We start from the raw sequence: 26,320 nt of genomic DNA, 5'->3' as shown, positions 1-26,320 counted from the left end.
GATATAAAAGTATACAAATGTTCTCCAATTAGTAAAAGTGTTTAACAAAAACATAAATTTCAGTGAAAATTTGCTAAAATATATTCACAAAAGAATCAAACTTAATATCACGTATGGGAAATATGGCGAGCTAAAATTGAAAGGCTAAGTAATTCGAGGTTTCACTTTTGGTCAAAACCGCATTCAATATTTATGCTGCATACTTTGCGGCGCGGCCTTTGGCTGGGCGGGCAATTATCCTGTGAATTATATACAGGCGGACGACACTGACATGGAGTGGAAAGGAAAAAAAAAACAAGACTGCCTACAATTTCAGCCCCCATCTTCACACTTGACACACGAAATATTGGCACGTTAATGTGCCTCACATGGCAAGCGCCCACGCCACCCAGTGTCCGGCTGTCCAGCTGTGCAGTGTCCTGCGGTGCTGCTTGGCATACAAGTTTAATATCGTCCTTAAATTTAAATAGCCTCAAGTTGTCGGTGGCCTTTGCGTTTGATTTGCCAGCATTTCAATTCAGCACAGAGCATTTTATTTTATTTTTATTTGCCTGCCAGCCAACCGTCTTTCGGGGGCGGACATAAATTCTCAGCCTTGCGCCGTTGCTCTATTTATTTATTTATACATTTATTTTGAGGCCAGCGCTTTGATTTGATTGTGCACTGCAGTGAGCTGAAGATTCCCCCGCACAGGTAGCCAGCGCAGCAATGTAGGCTATGAAAACTGCATAAAGGCCTTGAAGTTGTTGACGGATCAACATGTGTACACACCTACATATAACTAAACGTATGTATGTGTATGTCTATGTGAGAATGGAATACTGTGCGCATGTAGAAATACGCATGTCTAAATGCGACATTTTCATTAGCCTTCTTAATAAGCCAATGCTCAGGTGAATTGTTCATTTAATATATAATCTTTGAGTCATTATTTAACAGTTGATAGGCATGAAAGATATGGCTCAAATCGTTTACTTTCAGTTGTAAGAACGATTGATATTGATATTGAATATATTGATTTATACTTATTATTGATTTATACTTATACAAAATAAATAAAATTCATATTTAGTTGTACAATACTTGTTTCAAATTACATTAAGGAAAATAGATATAAATAATATATATTTAGTTCAATAATATATACATATTTTAAAATTTTTAATTATTTATACTTAAAATATTTTCTTTGATATCTAGAAATCATCAATGATCCACCTCTAAATTATACTAATTCTGACTCTTAAACTGTGATACATGTCTATGGCAGAAAGTAATAAATTTGCTTTAAATTCATCTTAAGAGGAGATCAACCATAGAATACTTGCATTATTTGAAGGTTAAGAAACAGAGCCGCATGGCCAGTGAATAAATTGTGTATTATATTGTATTGGTATTAAATGCTACAAGAGTAAATATATTTTAGGTGATGAAACCGTAGCGGATATGATATATATACAAAATTCCAAGTAGAGAGGAAATGCTGCGAGGAGAACACAAAACCAATATACTCTCACTTCCTCTCGCATAAACAAGTAATAAATAAATGGGATATACGATTTGATGCCAATCCATATTGGCATATGCAAGCTTTTTGAATCGCAAATAAAAATTGTGCGTAGGTATATTTGATTGGCTATTGAATGTTGTTGGTAAGCAATCCGAACCAATTTCAAATTGAATCAATGCAAATATTTACCAGCTTTATTTTTCATGATAACCCAAAATAAACTCGGACGGTTGTTGTTCGTCTTGTTCTTTGTTCTTTGTTGTTTGTTGTTTGTGAGGCAATCAAAAGTTTTCAAAAAGTTGGCACGCACACACATGCATACAAATGCAGATATTTGTGTGTGCATAAGCATAAATTAATAAAAGTCTGTGACAAAGAGAATTCTCAAAATAACATAGCCTAGTTTAAGGCCAGCCCTTCGTCCTGCTTATTTGCGGAGCAATTTGAGCGCTAGTTTTGTTTTCATTGTTTCTGTTGGCATCATTTCGAAATACGCAGCAAGCAGTCGCAATGGCAACAACAACAACAACAACAACAACAACAACAACAACAACAGCGACATCAAATGCAAGGGCATTCACACATACACACGAGCACATACAGACACACGCAGTCACAGAGAGCAACTGCAAATAGTGTAAATGTCCTTGAAAGCGCGCAAATGGCAAAGCCAACAGCGTTGGCCCTGGCGACGCGAATACAGGTGAAGGCTGTGCAGGACGAAAATCGGGGCCAGCATGCTATCATGTTCGTAATCCTTTTGTGCCTCAAATTCTCATAATTAGTGAAGATATTTTCCAATATGGAACACCTACAGACAATGTATAATTGTAATTATATAAACGTAAATATAAAAATATAAATATAAACATAAATATAAATGTAAATATAAATATAAATATGAGATAGAAAGAGAAAGAGAACTATAACGATAAAGAAAGATAATAGAAAGAGAAAGAGAAAAGAAAGGAAAGAGAAAGTAATAGAAAATGAAAGAGAAAGAGAAAGAGAAAGAGAAAGAGACAAAGAGGAAATAAAGAGAAAGAGTAAAAGTATACAATATAATATAAGATAAGATAAATATAAATAATAACTAGAATATAAATATAAATATAAATATACATATAAATATAAATAAAGATAAAATAAAAAAACAATAAAACTATACAAATACAAAATAAAAATATATACATATCAATTTTAATTTATTATTACCCCTGAACCCATTGACAATGCGGAAATCAGGGTCTATAATGGTTTTGTTTGAATGTATGTAACAGGCAGGAAGGAGGCGTGGCAGACCCCACAAGTATATATATCTTGATCAGCACGCACGAGCTGAGTCGATTTGGGCCCCCTGTCCGTCTTGTCTGTCTGTCCAGTCCGTCCGTCACGTCCGTCGTTCCGTCTGTGCCGTATGTATTTCCTGAACGCGTCGATCTCAGAAGATATAAGAGCTAGAGACTTCAACTTTTTTTTAAAATGTCCGTATATATCGCGCGCATATCGAGTTTATCACCAAAAAACGATAACTCATTCCGATATTTTTTTATCGATAAAAAACCTTATCGAAAGTCAGTTAAAAAATTATATCTCCTACATCATTATGGCTAGAGTGTCCAAATTTTAAATATATATTAAGACGTATTTTATACAATTTCGGTTTTTGTTAAAATTTACCCCCCGCCCCTATATCCACCCCCTCACCATCATCTTTGTAGAAGTCGTATATCAAATACTAGAGACTTGAGCTTCGGTATACACATACATTTATACATCATGATTACGTTCTGAAAGTTTCATTACGATCGTACGTCTAGAAATTAAATTATTCCACAAATAAGTTCTCATAATATCGCCAACACTGCAGCGCAACCCAAGCGCAATCGCCTGTATATGCGAGTGTGTGCGTGTGTTTGTTTGTATGCGTGTGTGTGTATGTGTGCGTGTGTATGTGCGAATTATTATTGAAATATCAGTTGCTTGTAGGGTTCAGGGGATCTCGTAGTCGAGCAGTCTCGACTAGAGCTTTCTTACTTGTTTTTAAAGATAAATATTTATATTGAGATTAAAATTTTTAATTTTTGAAAGAAATTTGAACTTGAAATTCTTTTAATAATTGTTTAATAGTTAGATATAACAAAATTAATTTCATTTAAATAGAATATTTCAATTTTCTGTATAAATAAAAACTAATTAAGTGCTTAGCCGACAAATGAGATCAAGGGAAACGAGTTTCAAGTTTCTATAAAGTCATATAAAAAGTTATAGAAGTATATAAACGAAGTTCTAAGCTTGCTAATTTACACTCTGAATGCGCTTTTTGTTATGATTTAGTCCATGGAGTCAACTGCTATTTGTCCCAAATATGTAACTTTGCTTCCATATGACAGTTTAATGAGCTACATTTATGCATGGCAGGCAAAATTGAATAAATTAATTCAACGAAAATTATAGAGATTTAACGTTGATTGCTATTTTGGGGGGCGTCTGATTCTCAAATACCAGGCCACGTTCACTGAATGCACAATTATTAAATAGGCTGGCAAAAGGACAACAAGAACAACGGCAGCGAGCCGCAGTCGCAGCACTCGAGGATGGCAAGGATAGCGTCCTCTGCTCCACTATTGGCGAGGGCATATCACATGTGCACATTTCGTTTTGTTTTACAGACGCAACAGAGCAAAGGAGAGCGACCCAATCTTTAACTTTCTCTCTCTCACACTGCTTCTCTCTCTCTTTCTCTCGGCCTCTGTTGCCGCTCTCTTTGGTATCGATCCGTGCAAAACATGCAAAAGTCAACTGGAAACTGGAAAGCAACCACCAGAATCCTGTCCTGCTGCTGTGCTGCTCACCATGGAGCAAATGTCTCTGACATTGGTGACAGGATTTCGGTTTTTGCGTTACTCAAAGGAGAAAAACACTGAATGGCAACGACAGCGAGTGAGTGGGTGGGCAGCATGACTCAACATTTTGTGGTTATGCATAAGCCACGTACACGTGCAATTTGTGAGGAGTGCGAAACAAGGCGGATAAAGGAAGCCTGTAGTCCGTGTAGTCCGCGACACCGTCGTCACACAACTTGTCAATGTCAGTTGATAGTGAAAGGCAGCAGCGGGAATACTACTAAATGGGTAGACTAGGAGACGCACTTCAAAGTCTGGCAGCAGCTGTTGGCAGCTGGCAAAGGCTGCTCACGGGACGTGCCCAGAATTGGCTTGCCACAAGCACACACACACACACACACACACACATACACAATTAAATATTAATGTGCCAAATTAGGTGAAAAATGGCATTTGACGGTCTATGGTTTGGTGGGAATGTCGGGAAATGCGTCGAGCATAGCTCACAAAAGCTCCACCGTTTGGCTTGCGATTGTTCAAAGGATTAGGCAGTAACATTTGGAATTAACAGCTTGTCAGTTGGGCTTAAATTGTCTTAGGACATGTCACAAAATAGAATTGATGTCGATTGTATAAACTTTTCGAGTTGGTAGCAAAATAAAGAGAGACTCCTGTGTTATATGGCCATAAGCAATAACTAAATGCATTTATTCATGAAACTAAATTGTTTTCTTTTATTAAATACACAAATTTGATTATTAATTTATCACATAATGAGAAACAGTGAAGGAGAAAAAATATAAACAATATTGTAATGAGAATAATAGAAATTCGAAGCGCTTTAAATTTACTACGGTTTATATTTTGATTATTACAAAATTCCAAAATTTATCTATTAAATAGATAATTTTCTAGCTAGACAGGAGGAGATAAGTCGAAAGTCCTGCTTACAAAATGTCCAAGTCAAACATATGCATATCGATATCTATATCATATATAATTCTACGCCTACAATTCGGGTGCAAGTTTTTTTTTTTTACTAAGCAGCATAAGCAAATTATTTCCCTTCAATAACTAAATAACGAGATTAACTTGGGCATATGGTCCATGGGGAATCGCTTACTTCCCAAATGAAACTTGTCATTGCATTGAAAATGTTGATTTATATTGTGGAACAGCATGAATAGAAATTCACAGAGCCAGAGGGAGTTTTTCAACTTGCTAATTTCTCCTGGGCATCCAATAAATAATGTCATTTGAGATATGCTCGAATTAGCAACACAATCAGTTGGCAGTTAGAGTCATCACAATTGGGGAATCTAACAGTAAATCAACTTCTATCACGATACCATATACACATATTTACACATACATGTATAACGAAATGATCAGCTATACGTTTGCAGTCAAAGCAATTATGTTCAGTCACGGAAGAAAAAGTGCAATGAAATATGTAAGAGCAAAATCCAACAAGGAAATATGGCTAAGCCAGGGTAATCGAGCAGCCAAAAGGATTGGCCAAAATGCTAAAGGCAAGAAACTGCAAGGTCGATTCGGCACGCAAGTGGGTCTCGGGCTGGAGGCATAGAGCGAAGCGACGCTGGTGTGAAATGCCAATATGTTATAGACTTTCAAGGCATGTGCAGCTGTCAGGTAACGGGAATTGGCCTTGAGTGGCAACTGCCAAGAGATAAACACACATCAAACTCTTATCGGTTGTGGAAAGTGGCAAACATTTTGTCATTTTGATCGAGCCATATTGAGTGCAAGCAAGTTGACTTACCTTTTGGCACCCTCCTCGCCTTCGAGCAGTTGCTCGCCGCCGGCAGCGGCTGCAGCATCCTGTTCCGCTGATGTGGCAACTGCCTCCGCAGTTGATGTGGTTGCAGCGCCAGCGGCAGCATCGCCTGTGGGCACTGGGACATCCTCATCGCCAGCGCCGCCCTTGACTGCGCCCACCAGCGAGGTGAATTGATTTGTTAAACCCGAAAACATGTTTGGTTTTATTGCTCTGTTCTGTTTTGTGTGCGTTTAGCCAGCGAAGCGCTCGAAAGGATTAGCCTGGCGTCCTCGTGTATACACAAAACGAATGCCACACACAGCCGAAGTCGCAGACGTCGAAGCCGAAGTCGAAGAGCCGAAGACTCAGAAAGCAGAAACGTGCAAACGTCCGCAGAGTAGGCGCCTCGTTTGTGGGTGGTGTTGATACTTTTGGTACACTCTCTTTGTGGCTCTCTCGCTCTCTCTCTGTCTATCACTCTCTCGCAGGCTGCCCCTTGCTCGATACAATTGGCTCTCTGGTCGTGGTCTGCAAACGTCGCTGCTCTGTCTCGCAGCTACTTTGTCTCCTTCCTTCGTTTAAGTTTTATTACACTTGGCAGGAATTTTGTAATAGGTTTTTCTTTAGCATCAATGTAGTTTCACTTTCAATGGGTAAGTTATGTAAATTTTTTACTCTTTTACAGTTATTTATGTTATCACGCTGCAAATTGAATGAGAAACAATAAAAATTAACTAGAATTCGAATTAGGCTTTTGCCAGAAGCGAGGAAAATCAATAAATAGGCAAATTAATTGCAACTGATTATAGTACACTGGGCTTTGACTGACACTGAGAAAATGTCGCGTTTAATCGATATTTGTTTACGCTTCACGCCTTCGACTTTTTACTATATAACGTAACGTTCTAAATTACCACTTCATTGAGTTTGTTTTTTAACTGTTGTCTGCTTGGTAGAGCTAGCAAAACTCGAATTTTCGCCTGCCTGTCTCGAAGGTCCTCTGAAAACTGACTGAACAGCGGAATTTTCTTTGCACTAATACCGTTGTCTGGCGCGTACTCTCTTACCCCCCTTCTCCCTCTCCCACGCGTTCTCACTCTCTCAAATGCAGAAATGTTAGAGCTCCTAGAACGATGCTCCAAAAGACACCTTCTCTGTGGAAAATTGTCGTCGTTGCCGTCGACGTTGCTGGTGGTTGATTTCCTCGTTTGCTTTGTGCTGGAATTTCTGTGTATTTTCGCGCATGTGCCAGCTGTTTTGCGTCGTTAGCTTTTAGGCTTGTCAGACTGCGACAATTAAACAAACAATCGACACGTCTGATTGTACACATTAAAAACTAAATACTCTGTGACAACAATACATCTGCGTAGCATTGAATTTTTATCTTTTCTTTGTATGCACTCCAGTGCTGCCAAGCACCAGCTGTTACACGCAGCCAACTTAGCTTTGCCATAAGACAGGGCTGTCATCTTAACACAACCAGCTGTTTACAAACTTTTGAAATGTGCAAAGTATTATTTCGTATATTTACAAGCGAAAAACATTATATGAACAACTACTTAAAATCTAATTATAAACTAAATCTCGCGTCATTTCGAGGTAGAAAACACAACAATTTGTTAACGTCTTTGCCTTGCTCTGCTTTGCGGCGCTTCCTCCGCTTCTTGTTCAGCACTTGTCTTCTGATGTTGTTGTTGTGCCTTAAGTTCCTGGTCCAGACGCTCCTTGGCACGGAAGACTTTAGATTGTAAATAAAATGAACCGCCCTTTGCTCGATCATTAACGTTAAACAGATGCTCAAAGTTTTTATTGATGCTATCCACGCTCTTGAGGTCGTTAATGTTCAAGATTTGCTTGGCCTCCTCCAGTGTCATACCTATGGACAATGTGGTTAATCAACAACTTCCTAATGTTATCAATTAATAGTTGTAGCCACCTGTACGCAAATTTGATTCAGCACTCTGATCTCCTTTCCGACCGCCACCGGCGCGTCTAGCAGCTTCTTGAGATGCGGCGATCTCTTGCTTCAATGCCTTTGCAAAAGCACGACCGATTGCCTGACCACCCAGCACAATAATTTGAGCGATATACTTCGCCATGTCTGCTTCGGTTAGAATAATATTTAGGTAAAACTCGTACTTGAATTTAGGGATACACTTAAAACAGGCTCAAATCAATTTATGTATGTACTTGACATTATACAACGTATCTAACCTCCAAGCAGACTAGGCACGCAGGGCAAGCCACATACAGCTGTTCGCAGAGTGATGGGTAACACTAGTGTTGAGAGTGACCGTTTATTGTAATGAAGATTCGAAAATATCTGCGGATAGGAGCTATCGATATCTTCGATAACATATATTCCAAATTTAAATTGTTCAACATTATCAGGCTTCCAAAAATTGTCAATTTAATAAAATGGTTAAATCAAGAAAGCAGCAATGGCAAAATGACTTTAGTTACTTTGCCTACCAGTATCGCCGTGACCAGAAGAAAGTTAAGCATCTGGTCCACCAGATACATTGGCTAATTTGCAAGCACACGGACACAAAATATAATATTGCGTTGGAGAGCCAGCAGTATGGGAAGAAGATTAAGAAAATTCATGATCTGCGCCAAAAAGTAGAACATATACTGTCTTTACCGGATGTAAAGCTGAGCGCCAAGTATAAGGCAAAACTACGCAAATTGCAGTCAACGCTGCCCATCTCCGATTCGTTATTGGATCGAATCCGGCTAATGGAGCTTCTGGATGAGCTGCCAACATTTTCGGAGAACGTACATCAGCGGATGCACCATTTGCAGAGTTTGCATAGAAACAGCTTGAAGCGGATGGCCAGACACCAGGAAGAACTTAAATATATCAATGGGGAGACGCGCCAAGTTATCAATGATATAAAAGAATTGTTGAAGATCCTGGAATACTTAAGAAAGAGCCGAAGAGGAAAATGGAAGATCAAGCCGTCACTTGTGCGGAGTTGGTTGGAGCGCCTAGCCAACTGTGGTGTGAGGTCCACAGTTGGCACATCAAACAAGCAGGGGAGCCACAAAATATATGTGCGTCCGCCATAAATATTGAGGAACGTGCCGAGAATCATGCGAAAAATATAAAATAATCTGTAGAGCTTGGGGTTTATATGAAATAATTTATTACGCAAGAATTAGTCTAGAAGGCGCGCTACTTAAATGCTAGCAAATGCTCTATGGGCCTAGGCTAATCCTCTCCAGCCATATGTACAATCTGTAGTAATCTTAAGTAAGTATTTACAGTAACGGACTACAATAATTATCAGCTAATAATTTGTGTTTGCATTCATTGTTTAGAACATCTTAGCTCATATGGCCTGCCTCTTTGCTTTAACGTTCCAGCGTCCGTGCGCTCAACAGAAACCCGGATTGGTGTGCTCGATGATGCAGCGCTTGCAGTACTTCTTGACCGCACGATAGCCCTCAATGGATATCTGGCAGTCCTGTATGTTCAGCTGCTGCAGGCCACGACAATAGTAGGCAATGCATTGAACGCCACGATCCGTTATCATATCACAATTGCGTAGGCTGAGCTTCTTCAGGTTGGGGCAGCTCTCGGCAAGGGCGCGCAGACCCGCATCGCTCACATCGCACTTCCCAATGTCGAGGGCTCGCAAGCGAGGACAGGAGCGAGCTAGTACTGTAATGGAGTCGTCGCTGACTGCCTCGCAGCCGCGCGCATTCAAATAGCGCAGCTTGTAGCAGCGCCGCGCAATGACCTTCAGGCCCGCATCCGAGACGCGTTCACACTTGGCCACAGAGAGATAGCGCAAGGCGGCGCCCAGCTTGGCCAGCTCGTACAGGCCGAAGTCCGTGATATTGACGCAATCCGAGACGCTCAGTTCCTTCAGCGAAACACAAAAGCTTGGCACAAACTTCAGACCCGCATCTGTCAAGGAAATGGGAGTGACGTAAGTTAATTTTGTTCACAGTGATTGCAGCTCTAGAAACTTACCTGTAATTTGAATGCAGCGTCGCAGATATAAATACACCAGCTGCGGGCAGTTCTTGACCACGATTTTGAGGCCCATGTCATCGATGGCCATGCAATCGGTTAGGTCCAGATATTGTAGGAGCAAGCGACGTGGTGGTTCCACATGAGGATTTGGACTGATGCTGCTCACCTGACTGCAGCCTACGAGCGAAAAGGTAATCAATTATATGAGTTTCACTCTTGCATTCGAAAATAACAATTGCCGACTTACCCGTCACATCCAGATGCTGAAGATTGCTGCATTTGGTGAGCGCTTCGACCAGCGCCTGATTGGAGACACCGACACAGGTCTGCAGCTGCAGATGCGTTAGCTCTGGACAGCGACGCGTCAGCAGCTGCAGACCTTTGTCTGAGATGCGGCAGCCATCGGCAAGCATAACGCGCTCAACCTCTGGGCAGGCGCCATTGCAGCTCTGTCCGCACAGCTGGCGGAAGATCATCTTCAGCGTCTTGTCACCATTGAGATGCTCGCCGCGCAGCGTGATGCACTTCCAGAGCACAGGACGCCAGGCGAGCTGCTCGAAGCGGCGACAGACGCGCGCCACATTGCACAGCTCGCAGCTATCGAGCCAGCTGAAAATGCGCACAACGGCCTCGTCGGGCAGGCGGTCAAAGAAGGGGCCACAGCGATACGGACCCTTTCGGTTCCAGGGCGGCGGTCCAATAGCTGTGCCATTAACAGTCCCATTGCTGCTGCTGGTCAACCCTCGGCGCGGAGTTGTGGTCGGCGTGCTGCTGGCAATGACGCCGCCGCCAACAACATTTGGGCTGCTATTCTTGGAATTGCTGTTAACCACAATGCCCGCCGTGCTGCTCGGGTGGTGGCCAGTGGGCGATGGCGACACCAGTGTGGCATAGCCTTGGTCCAGGCTGGGCGAAAAGCGACCCATATTGCACAGTCCGTCGGAGAGGCTTTGCACTTTGGTGTGATGATGGTCCAGCTGGAAAGCATTGGCGGGCGAATTTGTGCTGCGATTCAGCAGATAGCGATCCGAGCCGCTCGTCTCGCTGGGACTGGAGTTGCGTGGATGATGCAGACGTTCTATAATGATGGAAACAACGTATTAACACTCAAATTCTAATAGTAAATTGTAATATATCAACTAATATATTTTATAACTGCTTTCAGTCATCTCTTTCTCACCTGGTAATCGCTCGTTGCCACTCCCGCTGCTGTAGTCCTCCAGGTAGTAGCGCTCGTTTTGGTACTGACTCGCCTCGGCACCCAGCGGCAGAGCTCGTAATGCATTCCCCAGATACAGTGACTCCATCTTCTTGTCCAGCAGGTATTGGGCACTGCTGTTGCCATTGCTCAGCACCGTGGGCACGCTGCAGCGCCCGCCTTGGGCTTGGCCACGCCTTCTGCTGCCGCCACCACCGCCCACATTGTTGTCGCTGGAGTCTTCGGTATCGGCGCTGTTGCCATGCAGCCAGTCCAGCGTCAGAAAGTTGCGCGGCTGCGGCACTGGAGCTATGGATCTGGTCGCTGGTGCGGGCAACGTTTGCAGCTCCGGCGACTTCTTCAGCTGCGCATGTCTGCCCACAGAGGCGGTGGAGTGAGTGCCATAGCTGGACGACGACTGCTCCTGCCGCGTGTGCCGGCCCCGCAGCTCGAATGTGGCCGCCTTCTGCTGCACCATATGCAGCACGGCTGCCGTCGTGGCCGTCGTCGCTGGCGTCTGCTGGTCGCTGTGCGGCGTAGAGCTGCGCGAGCCACGTGGATAGAGGTCGCCACTGGCAGCGGTATCGTTGATGTTGAGACCGAGGGTTGGCGACTTTCGTGACATCTTATAAGCTTGCGGATCCAGCGGGCTGGAGCTTAACGGATGCGGATGATGGTAGTGTGCCGCCGCCAATTGGTCTCGCACCGCATTGCTGGTCCGTCCAAGCGACGCCAGTGGACACTCCAGATCTGTGGCACGTCGTGTGCCCGTCTTGTGTGACATTATTTTATTTTATTAATATGTTATTAATTTTATTTTATACTGTGAACTTCGCCTTGGAGCTGAAAGTCTGCAAGGATAGAGAAATATAATGTTATTTATTCTATTTAGGGAAAATAATACTAATTTGATGTAATAATGTTATTCATATAATACAAATGTGAATAGCAAATTTTAGATATATTGAAAAGTGTATATGTAGAAATTATGTAATAGAAAAGTTTTTATAATTAAATTATTTTAAATTAGTTTTTATAATTAAATTAGTTGTAAAGTATAACGGTGAATGTCAATCGAATAAAATGCTTGTAAATATGTGTAAAACATGTAAATATCAGGTATTATAAAACTCAAATGTTTTAAACGTGGTTACACATATTTAAACACAATATTAAGAAAATATATTGAAAGTTTCAAAGCATCTGAGTGCAATTAATGGAATTGTTTCTTGATTTCTGCTTATTTTGCAGCAGGTGCATTATTAGCTTATTTTCTCAAATCCATAAAAATAAGTGAAAACCCCTAAGATAAATGTAAATGTATTTTTCATATTATCACAGAAATTCTACCAAACAGAAAAACTCTTTAATCAGTAATGATTACGACGAGCAAAACAAAAAAGATGTATGCACAAACTAGAGATTCGAACCCGGATTCTCATTTGTTCAAATTGACGAAGCCACTTGGACAAGAAGTTTAGACAGTCCAAGACAGCAGCAGAGAATTACAACAATAAAAAATATTAATTAATTGAACACGTTTGCTAATTTAAAAAAATGTACACCATTTGTCATTTAAAATTCAACAAATATATTATTGACGAACAAACGTCACAGAAAATCATTAGCATCGGTTTAATATTATAAAAAAAGGTAACTTTGAGTTACTTTTGCGGTAGTCAAAACAAAGTAAAATCAAGTTAAGATCAACCATTATTTCGCTATAAAAATTAGTCAAATAAACAGATAATATCGGCTTAAGAATTAAATTATTTTTGAGTCACATAAGAGACTGCAAGTTGAAAACAAAAAACCTTGGGTCGCCCATTAAAAAACCTGACAGAGTGTTTATATTTCAAGTGTGATTCAGTGAGTCCAGAGGAATATTTACTATATATGTATAAATATTTTGTGTATATACTTAAATTTTTTATATATATGCATAACTTTTTTGTATTATTTTGTATTTAAAATTAGTTCTTCAAATTAATTTAAAATATTGATTTATAAAAATGAACAAATACAATGTGAAAACATATTAGATTTGATATTTATTTGTACGTGAATCATCTCTGTGCATTGGCTGCAAAAGCAGAATGGAATTCGGGTCAAAAATAAGAAAAGAAAAAAATCTTAAAAAAAAAAAAACTGAAAAAATGTATATAAATTATATTTAGCCTGAGCTTCATTGGCCATGGGAATGAATTGTGCAGCGACTGTGTGGGCAGCTCAAAGTGGATTTTCTACGACTCCAATTGGCAATCTACACCGAGATATTTGTATGCGTATGAGCCTTCAACTATACATATATTTAAATTCTGTTTTTCTGGGAGTGCATTTGACCTTTACGATAATTGATAGCTGAAGTCTAGCCAATTTCTGCCCACGTCTGAGAGCATAGAGCATTGAGATTTTGGTTAACATGATTAGCTATTTAAATACGGCGCCAAATATATTTATATGTATATTTCTGTGAAGCTGAAATTGTTAACAATTTAACAATTAATAAGCAGTTCGCCCACGCCTCCAACCAATTATTCAGTTATTTAATTTTTTATTTTTTCGGTTGTTGTCCGCTGGATTTTACGGACACACGTATGCTGTCATATACTATATTTCCCCCGCCATCTCCATTCATAGGCCAGAGCTTAAAAATAAATATACATAGGTTTTTTCTTTTTCTTTTTGGCATGAAACCAGTTTGGAGTGCCTCGTGGAACATTGGAAACTCTAATCATAAGCCAGGCGTGGGCTGTTCTAATGTTAGTCCGTGGCCATCTGCAGCTTAGCCTGGCCTGAAAGTCGGCTGCTGCTGCTGCTGCTGCTGCTGGCTGGCATTGTTTGTTTTGTTGCTGTTGTTGCTGCTGTTGTTGGTGTAACCTAAGACCTTAAAGAATTGATGTTGAAAGTAACCCAATTCGGCAAATAGAACAGGGAAACAATCATAAACATAACCATGCGCCACTTTGGTCCCGCCTGCCTATAATATTTGTTTGTTTTCAGGCGGCTTTGCATAATTTTCATCCATACGAATAGACACAACAACTATCTAAATAGAAAACAATAAATTTATTTCGATATTTGTTGTTGTTGGCGCGGTCTCTGGCCAAATCTTCTTTATTTTGGTTTGGTTTGGAATTTGTTGGGTTGGGCCCGTCACGGTGCCCACAAACACTCATCTACACACACCTACAGAGTTTGGGGCAATTGTGTGATGGGTCGATCTTTCATTTGCCTACCTAGAGTCAGTTTTCGGGGCACGTAAATCAAACGCTGCTTACAAGTGGCTCGATTTCGGATCTGAGCTGAGTGCGTGAGTGTGTGTATGTGTGTGGCTTTATTTTTATTGTAATCAAATTTGAAATTAATTTTTTTTTCCAGCTATGCCATAAATAAACATTATAACAATAATAACACTAGGCCGCATTCATAAGACAGCAACAACAACAACACAGCTGAGCATTTGAGGCAACAAGTCAAAAAATCAACTATATATGTACATACATATACATACATATGTGTCTTGTCATTTGGCTTATGGCAGCTGATTAATCTTAGCATCTCCCAAATGGACGCCGCCTGTCGCGCCTCAAATGGAATGTCGCTCAACTGGTTCGCAGCGAACGTGTCCAAAACTGAGCAAAGGAATAGGCCAAGCGGCACAGCCGAGACACTTCAGCTGGCCAGACTTGGGAGTTCGACTCCATTTGAGAGCTTTTTGGGTATTTGCTTTCCATAATTCACAATAGTTAGACAATAAATAATTAATAATCAAATCAGCCGCGTGTGGACAAAAGTGTCAAATGGCTTATTGGGCAACACAGCATGCAATTTGCATAAATTTACATCTGTTCTTTGTCACTTACAGCCACAAATATTTATTAATCAGTATGGGCTGGGAAAACCCTATCGGGGCTATCGCCAGCATATGCTCAACTTTTACTATTTTCGAATTCGAATAGAAATCAAATTCTTAATTGTTATTATAGTGATAAGACGGTTCCACAAAGTTGACCTCTTTTCGAGCGTTAAATGATTTGATTTTGAATGGCCGATTGCTCTCTGCTAAACCCTAAGCCATTTAACCTAAAGATGTGATTGTAGATCAATCAACATTATGCAAAACTCATAGAACAAGTTTTACTTAAGCTGCATATGAGTTCTTTTTAAAAAATGTATTTTCATAGAATCTATTGACAATATGATTGTTGTACTCTGCCACTACAATCTAATCTAAGATGCTTTCATGTGAAGTGTTGGGATAAAAGCTTCATATAAGAGATGATAGAGTCTGATTTCCGCAATGACTGATACTAGGACTAGTCTTATACCCTATACACTGGTATATCATATCGGATGCTAGCCCACTGACAGCCACCTACATATGCTGACTACATGGCCTTCCTCAAATCTCCTAAATGCATCATCATGGACCAATATCTAAAATGGTGTATACGTCAAACCCAAGAAGTCCAATCAAACCATTTTTGCATTTAGAAGAAACTCGCGAAGAGTTCAAAGTTCCTTAGATCCATCATGAGATTTCTAAATCAACCGCAGATCATATGGATTGTATAGGCAGACACACGAACAGAATACAGTCTAAACTATCTATCTAACTTTTATAGATAGAGTTGCTTTCATAGGCTCTGTTTTCTTCTAACAATTTACTGCAAACCGAACCCTAGTCAAAAGTTACATTTCAATATTGAATACTTAAAGCTTTATTTAAATGTATTTTTTCCATATAAATAAATATTCATTTAAAAAATATATATACATATTTCGATATACATATATATTAACAAAGTCATCTAATTGTGTTTACTCAATTAATAATTGTTTGTAAAATACAAATTTGGTTCACATTACGAAATGAAGTTCGATGTTGCCTTGGCTTCAAGCACTATGGGTCAGCTCTTCAGCTAAACCCGTCAATGGCCATTCAATTAAATCACATTTTTGTCCATATATTTTATAAGGCAAAATGCGAAAGGCCAACACTTGAGTTGAGGCTATTGAAAACTGGTCCTTGTCGCTGCTTTAGCTGTTCATTTGCCAAGCCTCTCAGCGGGCTCAGCTGCTCAACAAGCAACAAGCAACAAGCACATAAAATATGACAACAACAAGTACTAATTATTTAATATGCTTAATGAACAAATGTCACCACGATGGTGGCCACAGTGGTGCAGCCAGCAAAGTGATTCACATTTGCGCACAGTGGTTAAAAAGATAAAATTGAATTTTTCAATACGATAACTTTTTAATAGAAAGAGAAATTTAATCTGCAATAAAATTAATTATGCAAAAATTAAAATAAAATGTAATAGTTACAAATATTGTAAATATGTTTCAATTAAAAAACGGTATATTTAAATCTTAAAACTGTTTGTTATTTAAACTGTTGGTAATTTACTATTTGTAATTTTATTTACCAAATAATTAAGATATTATATATATAAATATATATATATTATTCATTTATAATTTTACAAATTGTTGTTAGATTCTTAGATTTTTTTATAATTGTGAATTAGGTAAATTAAATTATATATTAAATTAAATCAGAATTTTGTTTTCATTCAATGAATAAACTATAAAATGTAACAATTGAAACTGTTATAAGAAAACATATTTCCAGGCTTTGCCTCACTGTGCTGAGTTTGAAACTAATAACTGCTGTGCTTGCCATTTGTGTGGTGTTCGTTGTCTGCACATGGCTGAAATCTAACGCTAACACAGAAATTACTTGGCGCCACAAAACAACAACAACGACAACAACAACAACAGCAGCAGCAAGAACAACAACTACAACAACAACATCACACATGCCAATGGAGCTAGGGGTATGGGCACCTTTTGGCCTCTATGGCATGGCACGCTGAGCGCCTGGCCCCAGTCTGGCCCGACAATCAACTATGTGGACGTGTATGTGTATGTGAATATGAATGTGTGTGTATGTGTGTGACTAGTCATGTGTGTGTGTGGCTACCGTGTTGCAATTTGCGCTCCGTGGGTTGGCTTTTTGCATAGTGTCAATTTTGATTTAGCAAAATGTTGCAGTTGCCGCTTGCTCTGTCAGCGCCCCGCCCGATAATTCCCAAGCAAATGGAACTCCTACACACTCAAACACACAGTTATATTATGTATACACATATATGTATATATATGAAGTGGACAGAAAGTGGGTGGCGCTGACTAGTTTCTGAGAAACAAGAAAAATATTTCTTGCAGCTAAACAAAAAGTGGGTGCAGCTGCTGAGCCGCTGCTGAGTTGAGCCAAGCATCGAAATGCTGTTTGATTTTCTGCGTTTTCCTTCATAACTTGCATAAAATGCAATTTGTTGTATTATAAATGTGGCGTCATATGTCATTTTAGTTACTTGTATTTATTTTGACTAATATGCCAATATTCAAACAGTTGGATTATATATATAAAGCTTTACTAGATAAACAGATATATGGTTAATGGATGAGAAGCCAGATTTAAAATTTTATTATTTGAAATTATTATATTCTAAGATGCTCATTACATTTTAATTTGTATAAAAAATTGTTTTACGTTTTTATTTTGTGTAAGCTATCAGCCAAATATAATATTATTAATTTAAAAGATTTATTGTGATCAATATAAACATAAATCTCAAAGTCTTTTGACTATTGACATGTGTACAAAATATTTTTAATAAACAAAAAAACACAAATTTCACATTCACATTTTTTTATTATCGAGTTCCCTTGATGCTTTATGTAAATGGGCATAAAAAGAATTGAAAGTTGTCGAGGCTGTGGCGCAGTTAACGACTAGAAAGAGTGCAAAATCGAGCCCGAAACGAAATTCGGAATGTGTGAAATGAATATCGAAAATATGTTTATGCGCATATTGAAAATGGTTTATGTAGATTGATCTATAGACGATACAACAATTTGAAGATGATTGCCAGTGAATGGGCGCTCATTAAAAGAAGGTCTGGGAAAGTCGGATCGAGCCCTTAAATAGCAAAGATAGAAAGTCGAATATATGTATATATATGTCGAATATATTGTAAAACAAATAATCTAGCTAACATATACATATATATGTATATATATTTGTATGTATCATTATATTGCAAAGTACTTTATATTCCATTAGTTGATTTCTTATGCTTGTAGATGTTTTTAATTTTCCTTAAGGCTTAATAATTTTTAATTTATTAATCCATGGCTAGCTAGCTTTCTCTCTCTCTTTCTGTGCTTTGATCATCAAAATTAGTAATACCCTACTTTTGACCACCAATTGAGAATATTTTTTAATGATTGTGTAGCATTTTATCATTAACTGAACTTAAATTTCACTCTGGACCGGCAGATTCATTAAAAAAATGCAAAATATTTTTTAGCCAAACTAATTAAACCGAAACTTATATAATGAACCATGAAGAAAGACGAGGCGAATGCCCTTTGCATGCCTTTGTGCCTCGCAATCTTTGGCTCCCTTTTTCGTTCATCATCGCGCGGCCAATGGATGAAAATTACCTGTCATTAATCAATAGAAAATAGTTACAATACTTTGCCTCTCCCTCCCTCTCTCTCTCTCTCTCTCTCTCTCTCTCTCTCACACACACTCGCTCTTTCTTGTTCTTTCCTGTACTCTTGCGCTATGTTATTTGAGTTTGATTGCTGCTGGGAGGAATAATTCAAATTCCAATGCAAAGTCAAAGCAGACGAACCAGTTCGTTGCTTAAGTCTTTTGTTTTATGACCCAAATTTCGAACAAAGCGACAGGCGAAACAGTCAACTGTGCATAAACGCCACTTAACCTAAAATGTAATGTCCAACAAAACAAAATAAATCACAACAAGCCCAAAAGAAACAGCAGGCAAAGACGCTGACTTACCGCAAATTACATGCTGTGCGACAGCAACTGCAACAACAACAGCAACAACAGCAACTGCAACAACTACAACAATGAAGCCACTGTGAACGTGAATGATGGCGCATCTAATCCAAGACAGCGCATAAATCCAGGCCAAACTTAATCCAATAAAAATGCCGACTAAATGCAAACGCGACAAATGCTTGACGAACGAATAGACAGCGCTAATTTATTTAAAAGACTTGCCCGACTTTTGCCTAGCACGCGAAGCAGTTAGACTGAGTCGGCGCGGTTGCTATAGTTGCCGACTCTGGCTTGGCAGCAAAATTTTAATTAAGACAAAATATTTGAGATTCTAACGATGACGACAACGAGCTGACTTCAACAAGCCAACAATTTGCCGCGTGCAATTTTTCAAATTACATTTCATTAAAGCGCGACAGAGAGAAAGAAAGTAAGTAAGAAAGAAGCCGCGGCCTGATGAGCAAGTGGAGAGAAAATACGCAGATGGAAAGGCAGAGAAGAGTACAAAAACAAAATGAAAGAAAAACGAATGTAAAGCACCGTTTTGTCTGATTTCAGCGGCACACACGTACAGAAATTTAGATGCTGCGAGCCAGCAACGACAACAGGTTATCTGTATCTTTGTATCTTTTGTATCTGCGGGCTGCTCGCTGCCAGCTCTGATCACTGATCGCGCTGCCCGCATGCAGCGACGCCCGCATAGGGTGACGCTTTGTGGCTTAGAACGCAACTCTTTTCTTTCTAATATGCCACACATAAATTGTTAGGCTCTACAAATTAAATTTTTAGACTTTTGCTCGCTGTTGCCCTGCAAAGCAGAACCAGAACAAAAGCCGCAACAGCAACATTGACAACAATCACAACAACAGCATTAACAGCAGCAACAACAACAACAACAACAACAACACCAACAACAATAACAACAGCAAGAGCAACAACTATGTCAGTCACTTGGCAACATTGCCAACTAGCAGCGACAACATTCCAGCTACCTTTGCTGCCCGCCAGCCGCTCCCCCTCCTGTCGCATTCCCTCCTCTACAGCTTTCAGTAGTCATCAAGCCCGTAACTAGCTGCAGCTACAAGTTGCCGTTTCTAATACAAAACTGTCGCTTGTGGCCGTGAGAGCTGCAAAACTGCACCGCAGCTCGCTAGCTTCTCCCTCTCCAGCTCCATCTGTGGCCATTGCTGGCAGCGGCAGCGAAATAAAAAATAATAAAAAATACATCGCATTGCATTTCAGTATTGCTTATTGCGCCGTTGCAAGCGCTATGAAATCATATATTGTACGTTTACAAAAAAAAAACAAGTAAGAAAGCTCTAGTCGAGACTGCTCGACTACGAGATCCACTGAACCCTACAAGCAACTGATATTTCAAAAATAATTAGGAAACACACACGCACACACACACACATACATACAAATACACGCACACACACACGCATACAAACAAACACACGCATACACACACTCGCATATACAGGAGATTGCGCTTGGGTTGCGCTGCAGTGTTGGCAATATAATGAAAACTTATTTGTTGAATAATTTAATTTCTAGACGTACGATCGTAATGAAACTTTCAGAACGTAATCATAATGTTAAAATGTATGTGTATACCGAAGCACAAGTCTCTAGTATTTGATATACGACTTTTACAAAGATTAGGGTGAGGGGGTGGATTTAGGGGTGGGGGGTAAATTTTAACAAAAACCGAAATTGTATAAAATATATCTTTAGCTGTAGCTTGAAAGATGTAGGAGATATAATTATTTAAGTGATCTTCGATAAGGTTTTTATCGATAAAAAAATATCGGAATGAGTTATCGCTTTTTAGTGATAAACTCGATCTGCGCGTGATATATACGGACATTTTAAAAAAAAGTTGAAGTCTCTAGCTCTTATATCTTCGGAAATCGACGCGTTCATACATACGGACGGACGGACGGACGGACGGACGGACGGACGGACGGACGGACGGACGGACGGACGGACAGACAGACGGACAGGGCCAAATCGACTCAGTTTGTCGTCCTGATCAAGAATATATATACTTTGTGGGGTCTGCCACGCCTCCTTCTGCCTGTTACATACTTTTAACAAAACCATTATACCCTGATTTCCCATTTTCAATGGGTTCAGGGTATAAAAAGCTATGCAACAAAAATTGTAGACAAGAAAGGTAAATAAGCAGACAGAGCCAATGCGAAGCGTATTATACTCTGACTTTGCTTTCAGACTTGTTGGAAAACAATGAAACCCTTTACTTTTGTTAATGCTTAGCTTTACTATATGTATGCTAATAAATATTTATATATACATACATAAATATTTGTACACACATATGTCAATTAAGAAGAAATAAATTTACCAATATATTAGATATTGATATTCAAAAACAATTACATTTGACTCAGTTCAACTATTTGCATTTAATTCAAAGATATGTTCATATTTATATAGAAATATGAAAATATTCAGATATTATCATAATTGTTTTCCAATTAAACTAATTTCAAATATTATAATAAATATAAATCTTATGTCTTATTTTGCTTCAGGAATTGCTGATCAGCTGGCTGAGCGAACGGATTTTAAGTTTGAGTTTTATTATACATATATAAATAAGAAATATATTTCTGAATTTTTGTCAGCTACAATTTGATTGATGTCTACTTTATATACTATACTTAATGAACTGGGGGTGATAAACCTACATAGCAAACTTACGTCGTTTGTTATCGACGTGTTTGTTGTCTGTTGTGACGTATTTTTTGTAAAGAGCATAATAATAATTTATAATGAAATTAATAATACTAAAGCAAGCCACACCATATTAAATTAAGTTTCTGCCGTTCCGCCTTCAGAGCTTGCTTATAGAAGAATATTAGTTCTGTATCTGTTCTGCTCTCTAAGAGAGATTAAATTGTCATACGGACCACGGACAGATATATCTTCTAGTCAGTCTTTTCGGATCATATCTTTTGAGTCAGAAATCATTGCTTTATTATTATTATTATTTTTAGTTTCAAATAATCCACCAGAACTTTAATTAATTATAATTAATTTATCCAAGTATATTACCAATATACCCCACTAATTTTAAAGCTGACCATTCTTCTACGTTCATCTTCTTAATGTATTCGCTAGCATCCTCTCCCGCATGACCAATTGCTTGAATTGCTCTGCCCGCTAATATTAAACCGTCATAAAACTTTTCTTTGAGAAATTTTAAGATGAAACCTTGGGTTTTTGGAAAATGTAACAGGAGCAGAACTGCAAACGAGACAAATAAATGTATTGCTGTTACTCGAATATTTGTGAAATTTTAACCTACTGGCAATTGTGAAATAGGCCTGTAGATGATTCGCCATGTTTGTAATGTTCTGGTCGATAACAAAACTATTTCTGAGGCCCGATTTTAGTCGACTTTAAAACCCATTTATTCGCCAATCGAATTCGTCATATATCATATTAAATTAATCTTTAATGTCGTTTGGACATTTGCAGCTGCACTGGAACCAATTGTAGGCGTTGGCGTAACAAACTAGGATATACCATAAACCCACTTTAAGTATTGATTTAAGGCGCCGTAGATGTTGAGAGAAAATTATAAAGGTATTTCTCATGTATCTTTTACAGCTTGGGCAAATTATAATATACTGTTATACAAATAAATTCATACGTGTTAATCAAGAGTTTTATGTTGGTTCAGTATAATTAGTTAGCTGAACTAAGACAGTTTTAGTTTGAACTTCATTATGAATATATTAAATATTTATATAAATGCACATGAAATATGTTAAAGTTTCAGAATCGGTTTGATCGACATCTTCCATAAATTACATTGCATGATTATAAATATTTATTTTTCATAAAAAACATATTGAAATAAATATTTGACTTGATTATAAAATTTATTATCATAATTAACTTAAAAGTCAGCAAACTAATTTTTTATAGCAATTACAATAAATAACCAATTTCTTTAGCTGAAAGTTTTTACAAGTTTTTATTTAATGAACTATTTTATTGTGATAGTTAAATTTATAAATTCCAAACTTGTATCTTGCAGAATGGCGCAAATAGATTTAGCAATAATAAAAATTAATTAATCAAATTAACAGCATTATATCTCTGATTTTCAGATATGATTGGATTAAATTAATCATCTTCTTTAGCTAGTAATGAAATATAATAAGGGCAAGCTAAATGCTTCTAATTTTTTTTATTAGCATATGAATTTGCCAACTGCATGGCATAGTTACTATGGCCAGCTAAGGTATTTAAAAGTTCATTGGAAATCTCATGAAATCGACGCGCGGCTTTTCCATGTCTGCGACGGCGTCGTTGACGATGTTGTCGGCTGCTTTTGGTTTGAAAGCTTTTTGGTTTTTGATATCTGAAGCTCGAGGGGCAGCTGTGGAAGGGGGCGCCTTGATTGAGGCTGCGGGCCATGGCTGACTGGACTGGAACGGACGAACGGGCCAAGTTGGCCTGGCTCGGCCGACTGCGGCTGGCTTGTCATTGCAATGCGCATATGTTGACATTTTTTATAAAAATACTTCAAATTGTGGTTAAATGCATTAAATGGCTGAGCCAGGCGGGCTGATACTAAGGCCTATGATACTTGCTTTTTTTTAATATATTTTGAGAGACGTTCAAGTTTGTCGTTTAAGTCTTTTGTTTAGCCATGGACATTTGGAAAGCTGCAGCGGCCGTCACTTGCCTGGCAAGGAAAGTGCTTTGCTCAAATGTCATAATGTTATGTCAAATCTCAGACAGATATCAAATTAACAATTTATTAACATTTAACCTTTCGTGGCAAGATAAAATAAAAAATAAAAACCATATGCTTTCCGCGTTGGCTGGCACAACATAGCGGATGCCTGCCAGGCATTCAAATAACAGACATAAAACCAAGAAAACATTTGGCACACAGATGGAACAGCATGGGGTGAACAAATACATACATACATACATACATATACATTTAACTGTAGACACATATGCATATTTAAAGCTAGATAATTTTATGTATTCGAGTGGTTTCATTCCCAGAAAGGGAACAGATAGTCAGACACATAGACAAAAAGTCACACTGCGCCGCCGATTGGGCTGTAATTGATGTTTGCTGCGACTGCTCGCATTGCAAATGAGTATTATAAAATTAAATTAAATGGCAATTATCATATCCGTTGCCTGGGCCAGTAATGAGAAACTAACTAGCATTGGTGGCTGCGTTAATGTTTATAACTTTTTCGCTCATTGCAAACAGAGCTAGGTGAGTGCGTGTGTGTGTCTGTGTACCAGTTATTAAAGCAAAATAAAAAAAAAAACAAAATAACAACAACTACTACTACACCACGCTGCATGCAGCCTGTTACTTATAATGGGCGTCTATGCAGATCAACCAGTTGCTGCAGCAGCAGCAGCAGCAAGCACTGAGGCTGTCTGACTTCCTTTACGTATAATTTGCATGCGAAATTGCCAGGCCAGGCCAGAGAGGGTGTATCTGTATGTGTATGTGCGTGTGTGTGTGTATATCTGAGAGCGCGAACGAGTTATGGCCAAAGTGGTGCATATATAGGAAACCACAACAGCCGCAAACACAAACACACAAACAATATATATATATATATAAAAACAACAACAAATATTTCTTTGAAGGTGTGATTTTAATGTGACAACTTTGCAACTGGTTTGGGCCAGTGCAGAGGCGCAGTCAAGTCTCTTCAGGGGCAGGGAAGATGTGCAATAATTTACCAAGTAAATGTCTGTCTAGGATATCCGTGGAGCTGCAATTATTCCTTGAGAATTTTACGTTCTAGCACCATAAAAAACAGCAAAAGCCTTTTTTTTTGTTATTTTCAATTTTGCGTTTACTGAAGCCATACAAAAACAAGAGGGAAAGAGACACGGAGAGCAAGACAGACATAGAGAGAGAGAGAGGGAGAGACAGTAAGAGAGAAAACCTGAATTGGAATTGCAATTTAATAAATAGCAGTTGCTACCTTTTTTATACACGTCACTCGTTTAGTTTTCATTTATGCATCGCACAGCTTCTCATTATTTGGCAGTTTTTGCTTCATTAAATTCCGTTTTAAATATATATACATATATACGCATATGTACATATGCATGTGTTTGCGTTTTAATTTCCTTTTGCTATTCCATTTCACACAACTTTTCTCTACTTTATTTTTATTGCAAGCAAGTTGGTATTGTGTGTGTGTGTGTGTGCGCGCGCGCAAGTATGTGTGCGCTGATCTTTCACTGTGGCTCTTTTACTTTGCTTTATGTTATCTTTTTGCTGCCTTTGCTTTGAGCATAGCACCAGCAACCACTACACGGACGCACTATACACACTCGCGCTCACTGGGCTCACTATCTCACTCACTCGCTCACTCACACACACGCGCAGGCAGGCACGCAACGTAATGCGGCGCCTCAAGATTCAGTTTCATCCGCAACGACAATGCACGAATTACAGCGCTCGGCAACAGGTAAATGGCAACTGAGCATGCGGCTCGTCGCGCAGTGACCGACCCGCTTTGAGCTGCGTCTGTGAGTCATTGCTTCGGCTTCTCAGTGCTCATTTACTATATCTCTCTCGCTCTCTGTCTCTGTCACTCCACAATCTTCTCTTCTCTTCTCTGCCGACAACGACTCTTTACGGGGCAGCGTTGCCAGCAAAAAGGAAAAACTTAGACAACAAACCTGCGGCATCGAAGCGCTAGAAAAATAATGAACAAAAAATATTTTTTAGTAAATAAAAACAAAACGTTTAAAGCTAATTTTATTTAAGTTAAAAATATATTCTTTCAAATATTTATATGCATTTATTTGTTTCTTATAAAATTATATTCTATATTATATAAAAAATAAATAACAATTATGAAATAATAAACAAATTTAAAAAAAAAATTCTTTTATTTATTTGTTGACTTCGTAAAGTAAGCCACATAATTTTCATTCATTCCATTCCATTCCATTCCATCCCGCCTTTTAATACTTACTCGCAAAGTTATAAAAGTACTATATATGTTTTGTATAATTTGCTTCTTCGTCTGTTTGCTATAGAGGGTAAAGTGTCACTCCTAACCCCCTCTATCCCTTGTT

At 38.7% G+C, this 26,320-nt stretch overlaps 4 protein-coding genes and 1 long non-coding RNA gene across 23 annotated transcripts in view; 1 reads left to right on the top strand and 4 right to left on the bottom strand.

Moving 5' to 3' along the window:
• The window catches only part of Sap47 (Synapse-associated protein 47kD), a 36,575-nt gene extending 29,070 nt beyond the window's left edge, over positions 1 to 7,505 (bottom strand). For 9 of the 16 annotated variants that reach the window (XR_016196668.1, XR_016196670.1, XR_016196671.1 and 6 more), the window contains exon 1: positions 6,140 to 6,414. Coding sequence is in view for 12 of the 16 variants with exons in the window: in XM_018112866.3 (XP_017968355.1) it covers positions 6,140 to 6,351 (212 nt within the window). In the remaining 4 variants the exon portion in view is untranslated. Of the gene's footprint in view, positions 1 to 6,139; positions 6,839 to 7,178 lie in introns of those variants that run through there. The other 7 variants (XR_016196673.1, XM_018112870.3, XM_018112868.3 and 4 more) reach the window with 2 other exon arrangements.
• A 138-nt stretch (positions 7,506 to 7,643) lies between these two features.
• Positions 7,644 to 8,338, bottom strand: blp (mitochondrial import inner membrane translocase subunit Tim16). The gene is made up of 2 exons (XM_018112879.3): positions 8,073 to 8,338; positions 7,644 to 8,012 (listed from the first exon to the last, which is right to left on the bottom strand). Exons 1-2 carry the CDS (start codon positions 8,233 to 8,235, stop codon positions 7,756 to 7,758), a joined length of 420 nt encoding a protein of 139 aa, XP_017968368.1. The 5' UTR covers positions 8,236 to 8,338; the 3' UTR covers positions 7,644 to 7,755.
• Positions 8,339 to 8,537: 199 nt separating this feature from the next.
• Positions 8,538 to 9,572, top strand: LOC149092286 (uncharacterized). 2 transcript variants are annotated; one of them, XM_089259292.1, is made up of 2 exons: positions 8,538 to 9,392; positions 9,506 to 9,572. In XM_089259292.1, exon 1 carries the CDS (start codon positions 8,555 to 8,557, stop codon positions 9,206 to 9,208), a length of 654 nt encoding a protein of 217 aa, XP_089115418.1. In that variant the 5' UTR covers positions 8,538 to 8,554; the 3' UTR covers positions 9,209 to 9,392; positions 9,506 to 9,572. The 2 variants fall into 2 exon arrangements, with proteins under 2 accessions (XP_089115418.1, XP_089115416.1); XM_089259290.1 differs by lacking the exon at positions 9,506 to 9,572 and adding an exon at positions 9,461 to 9,497.
• On the bottom strand, positions 9,265 to 25,763 carry Fbxl7 (F-box and leucine-rich repeat protein 7). Of its 3 annotated transcripts, XM_089259235.1 has the most exons (6): positions 25,213 to 25,763; positions 24,965 to 25,025; positions 11,302 to 12,170; positions 10,369 to 11,199; positions 10,119 to 10,298; positions 9,265 to 10,052 (listed from the first exon to the last, which is right to left on the bottom strand). In XM_089259235.1, exons 3-6 carry the CDS (start codon positions 12,101 to 12,103, stop codon positions 9,517 to 9,519), a joined length of 2,349 nt encoding a protein of 782 aa, XP_089115361.1. In that variant the 5' UTR covers positions 12,104 to 12,170; positions 24,965 to 25,025; positions 25,213 to 25,763; the 3' UTR covers positions 9,265 to 9,516. The 3 variants fall into 3 exon arrangements, with proteins under 3 accessions (XP_089115361.1, XP_017968346.1, XP_089115357.1); XM_018112857.3 differs by lacking the exon at positions 24,965 to 25,025; XM_089259231.1 differs by lacking the exon at positions 25,213 to 25,763 and having other exon boundaries at positions 24,965 to 25,083.
• On the bottom strand, positions 22,179 to 22,775 carry LOC149092285 (uncharacterized). Its single transcript, XR_016196211.1, has 2 exons — positions 22,536 to 22,775; positions 22,179 to 22,474 (listed from the first exon to the last, which is right to left on the bottom strand). It is a non-coding gene; the product is annotated as an uncharacterized LOC149092285 (long non-coding RNA).
• Positions 25,764 to 26,320: the final 557 nt, after the last annotated feature.

Source organism: Drosophila navojoa, chromosome 2 (genome assembly GCF_054131105.1).
Source record: "Drosophila navojoa isolate 15081-1374.11 chromosome 2, UAZ_NAV_1.0, whole genome shotgun sequence".
NCBI lineage: Eukaryota > Metazoa > Arthropoda > Insecta > Diptera > Drosophilidae > Drosophila > Drosophila navojoa.
Note: the sequence above shows the minus strand (reverse complement) of the source record. Positions and strands in the feature narration are given on the sequence as shown.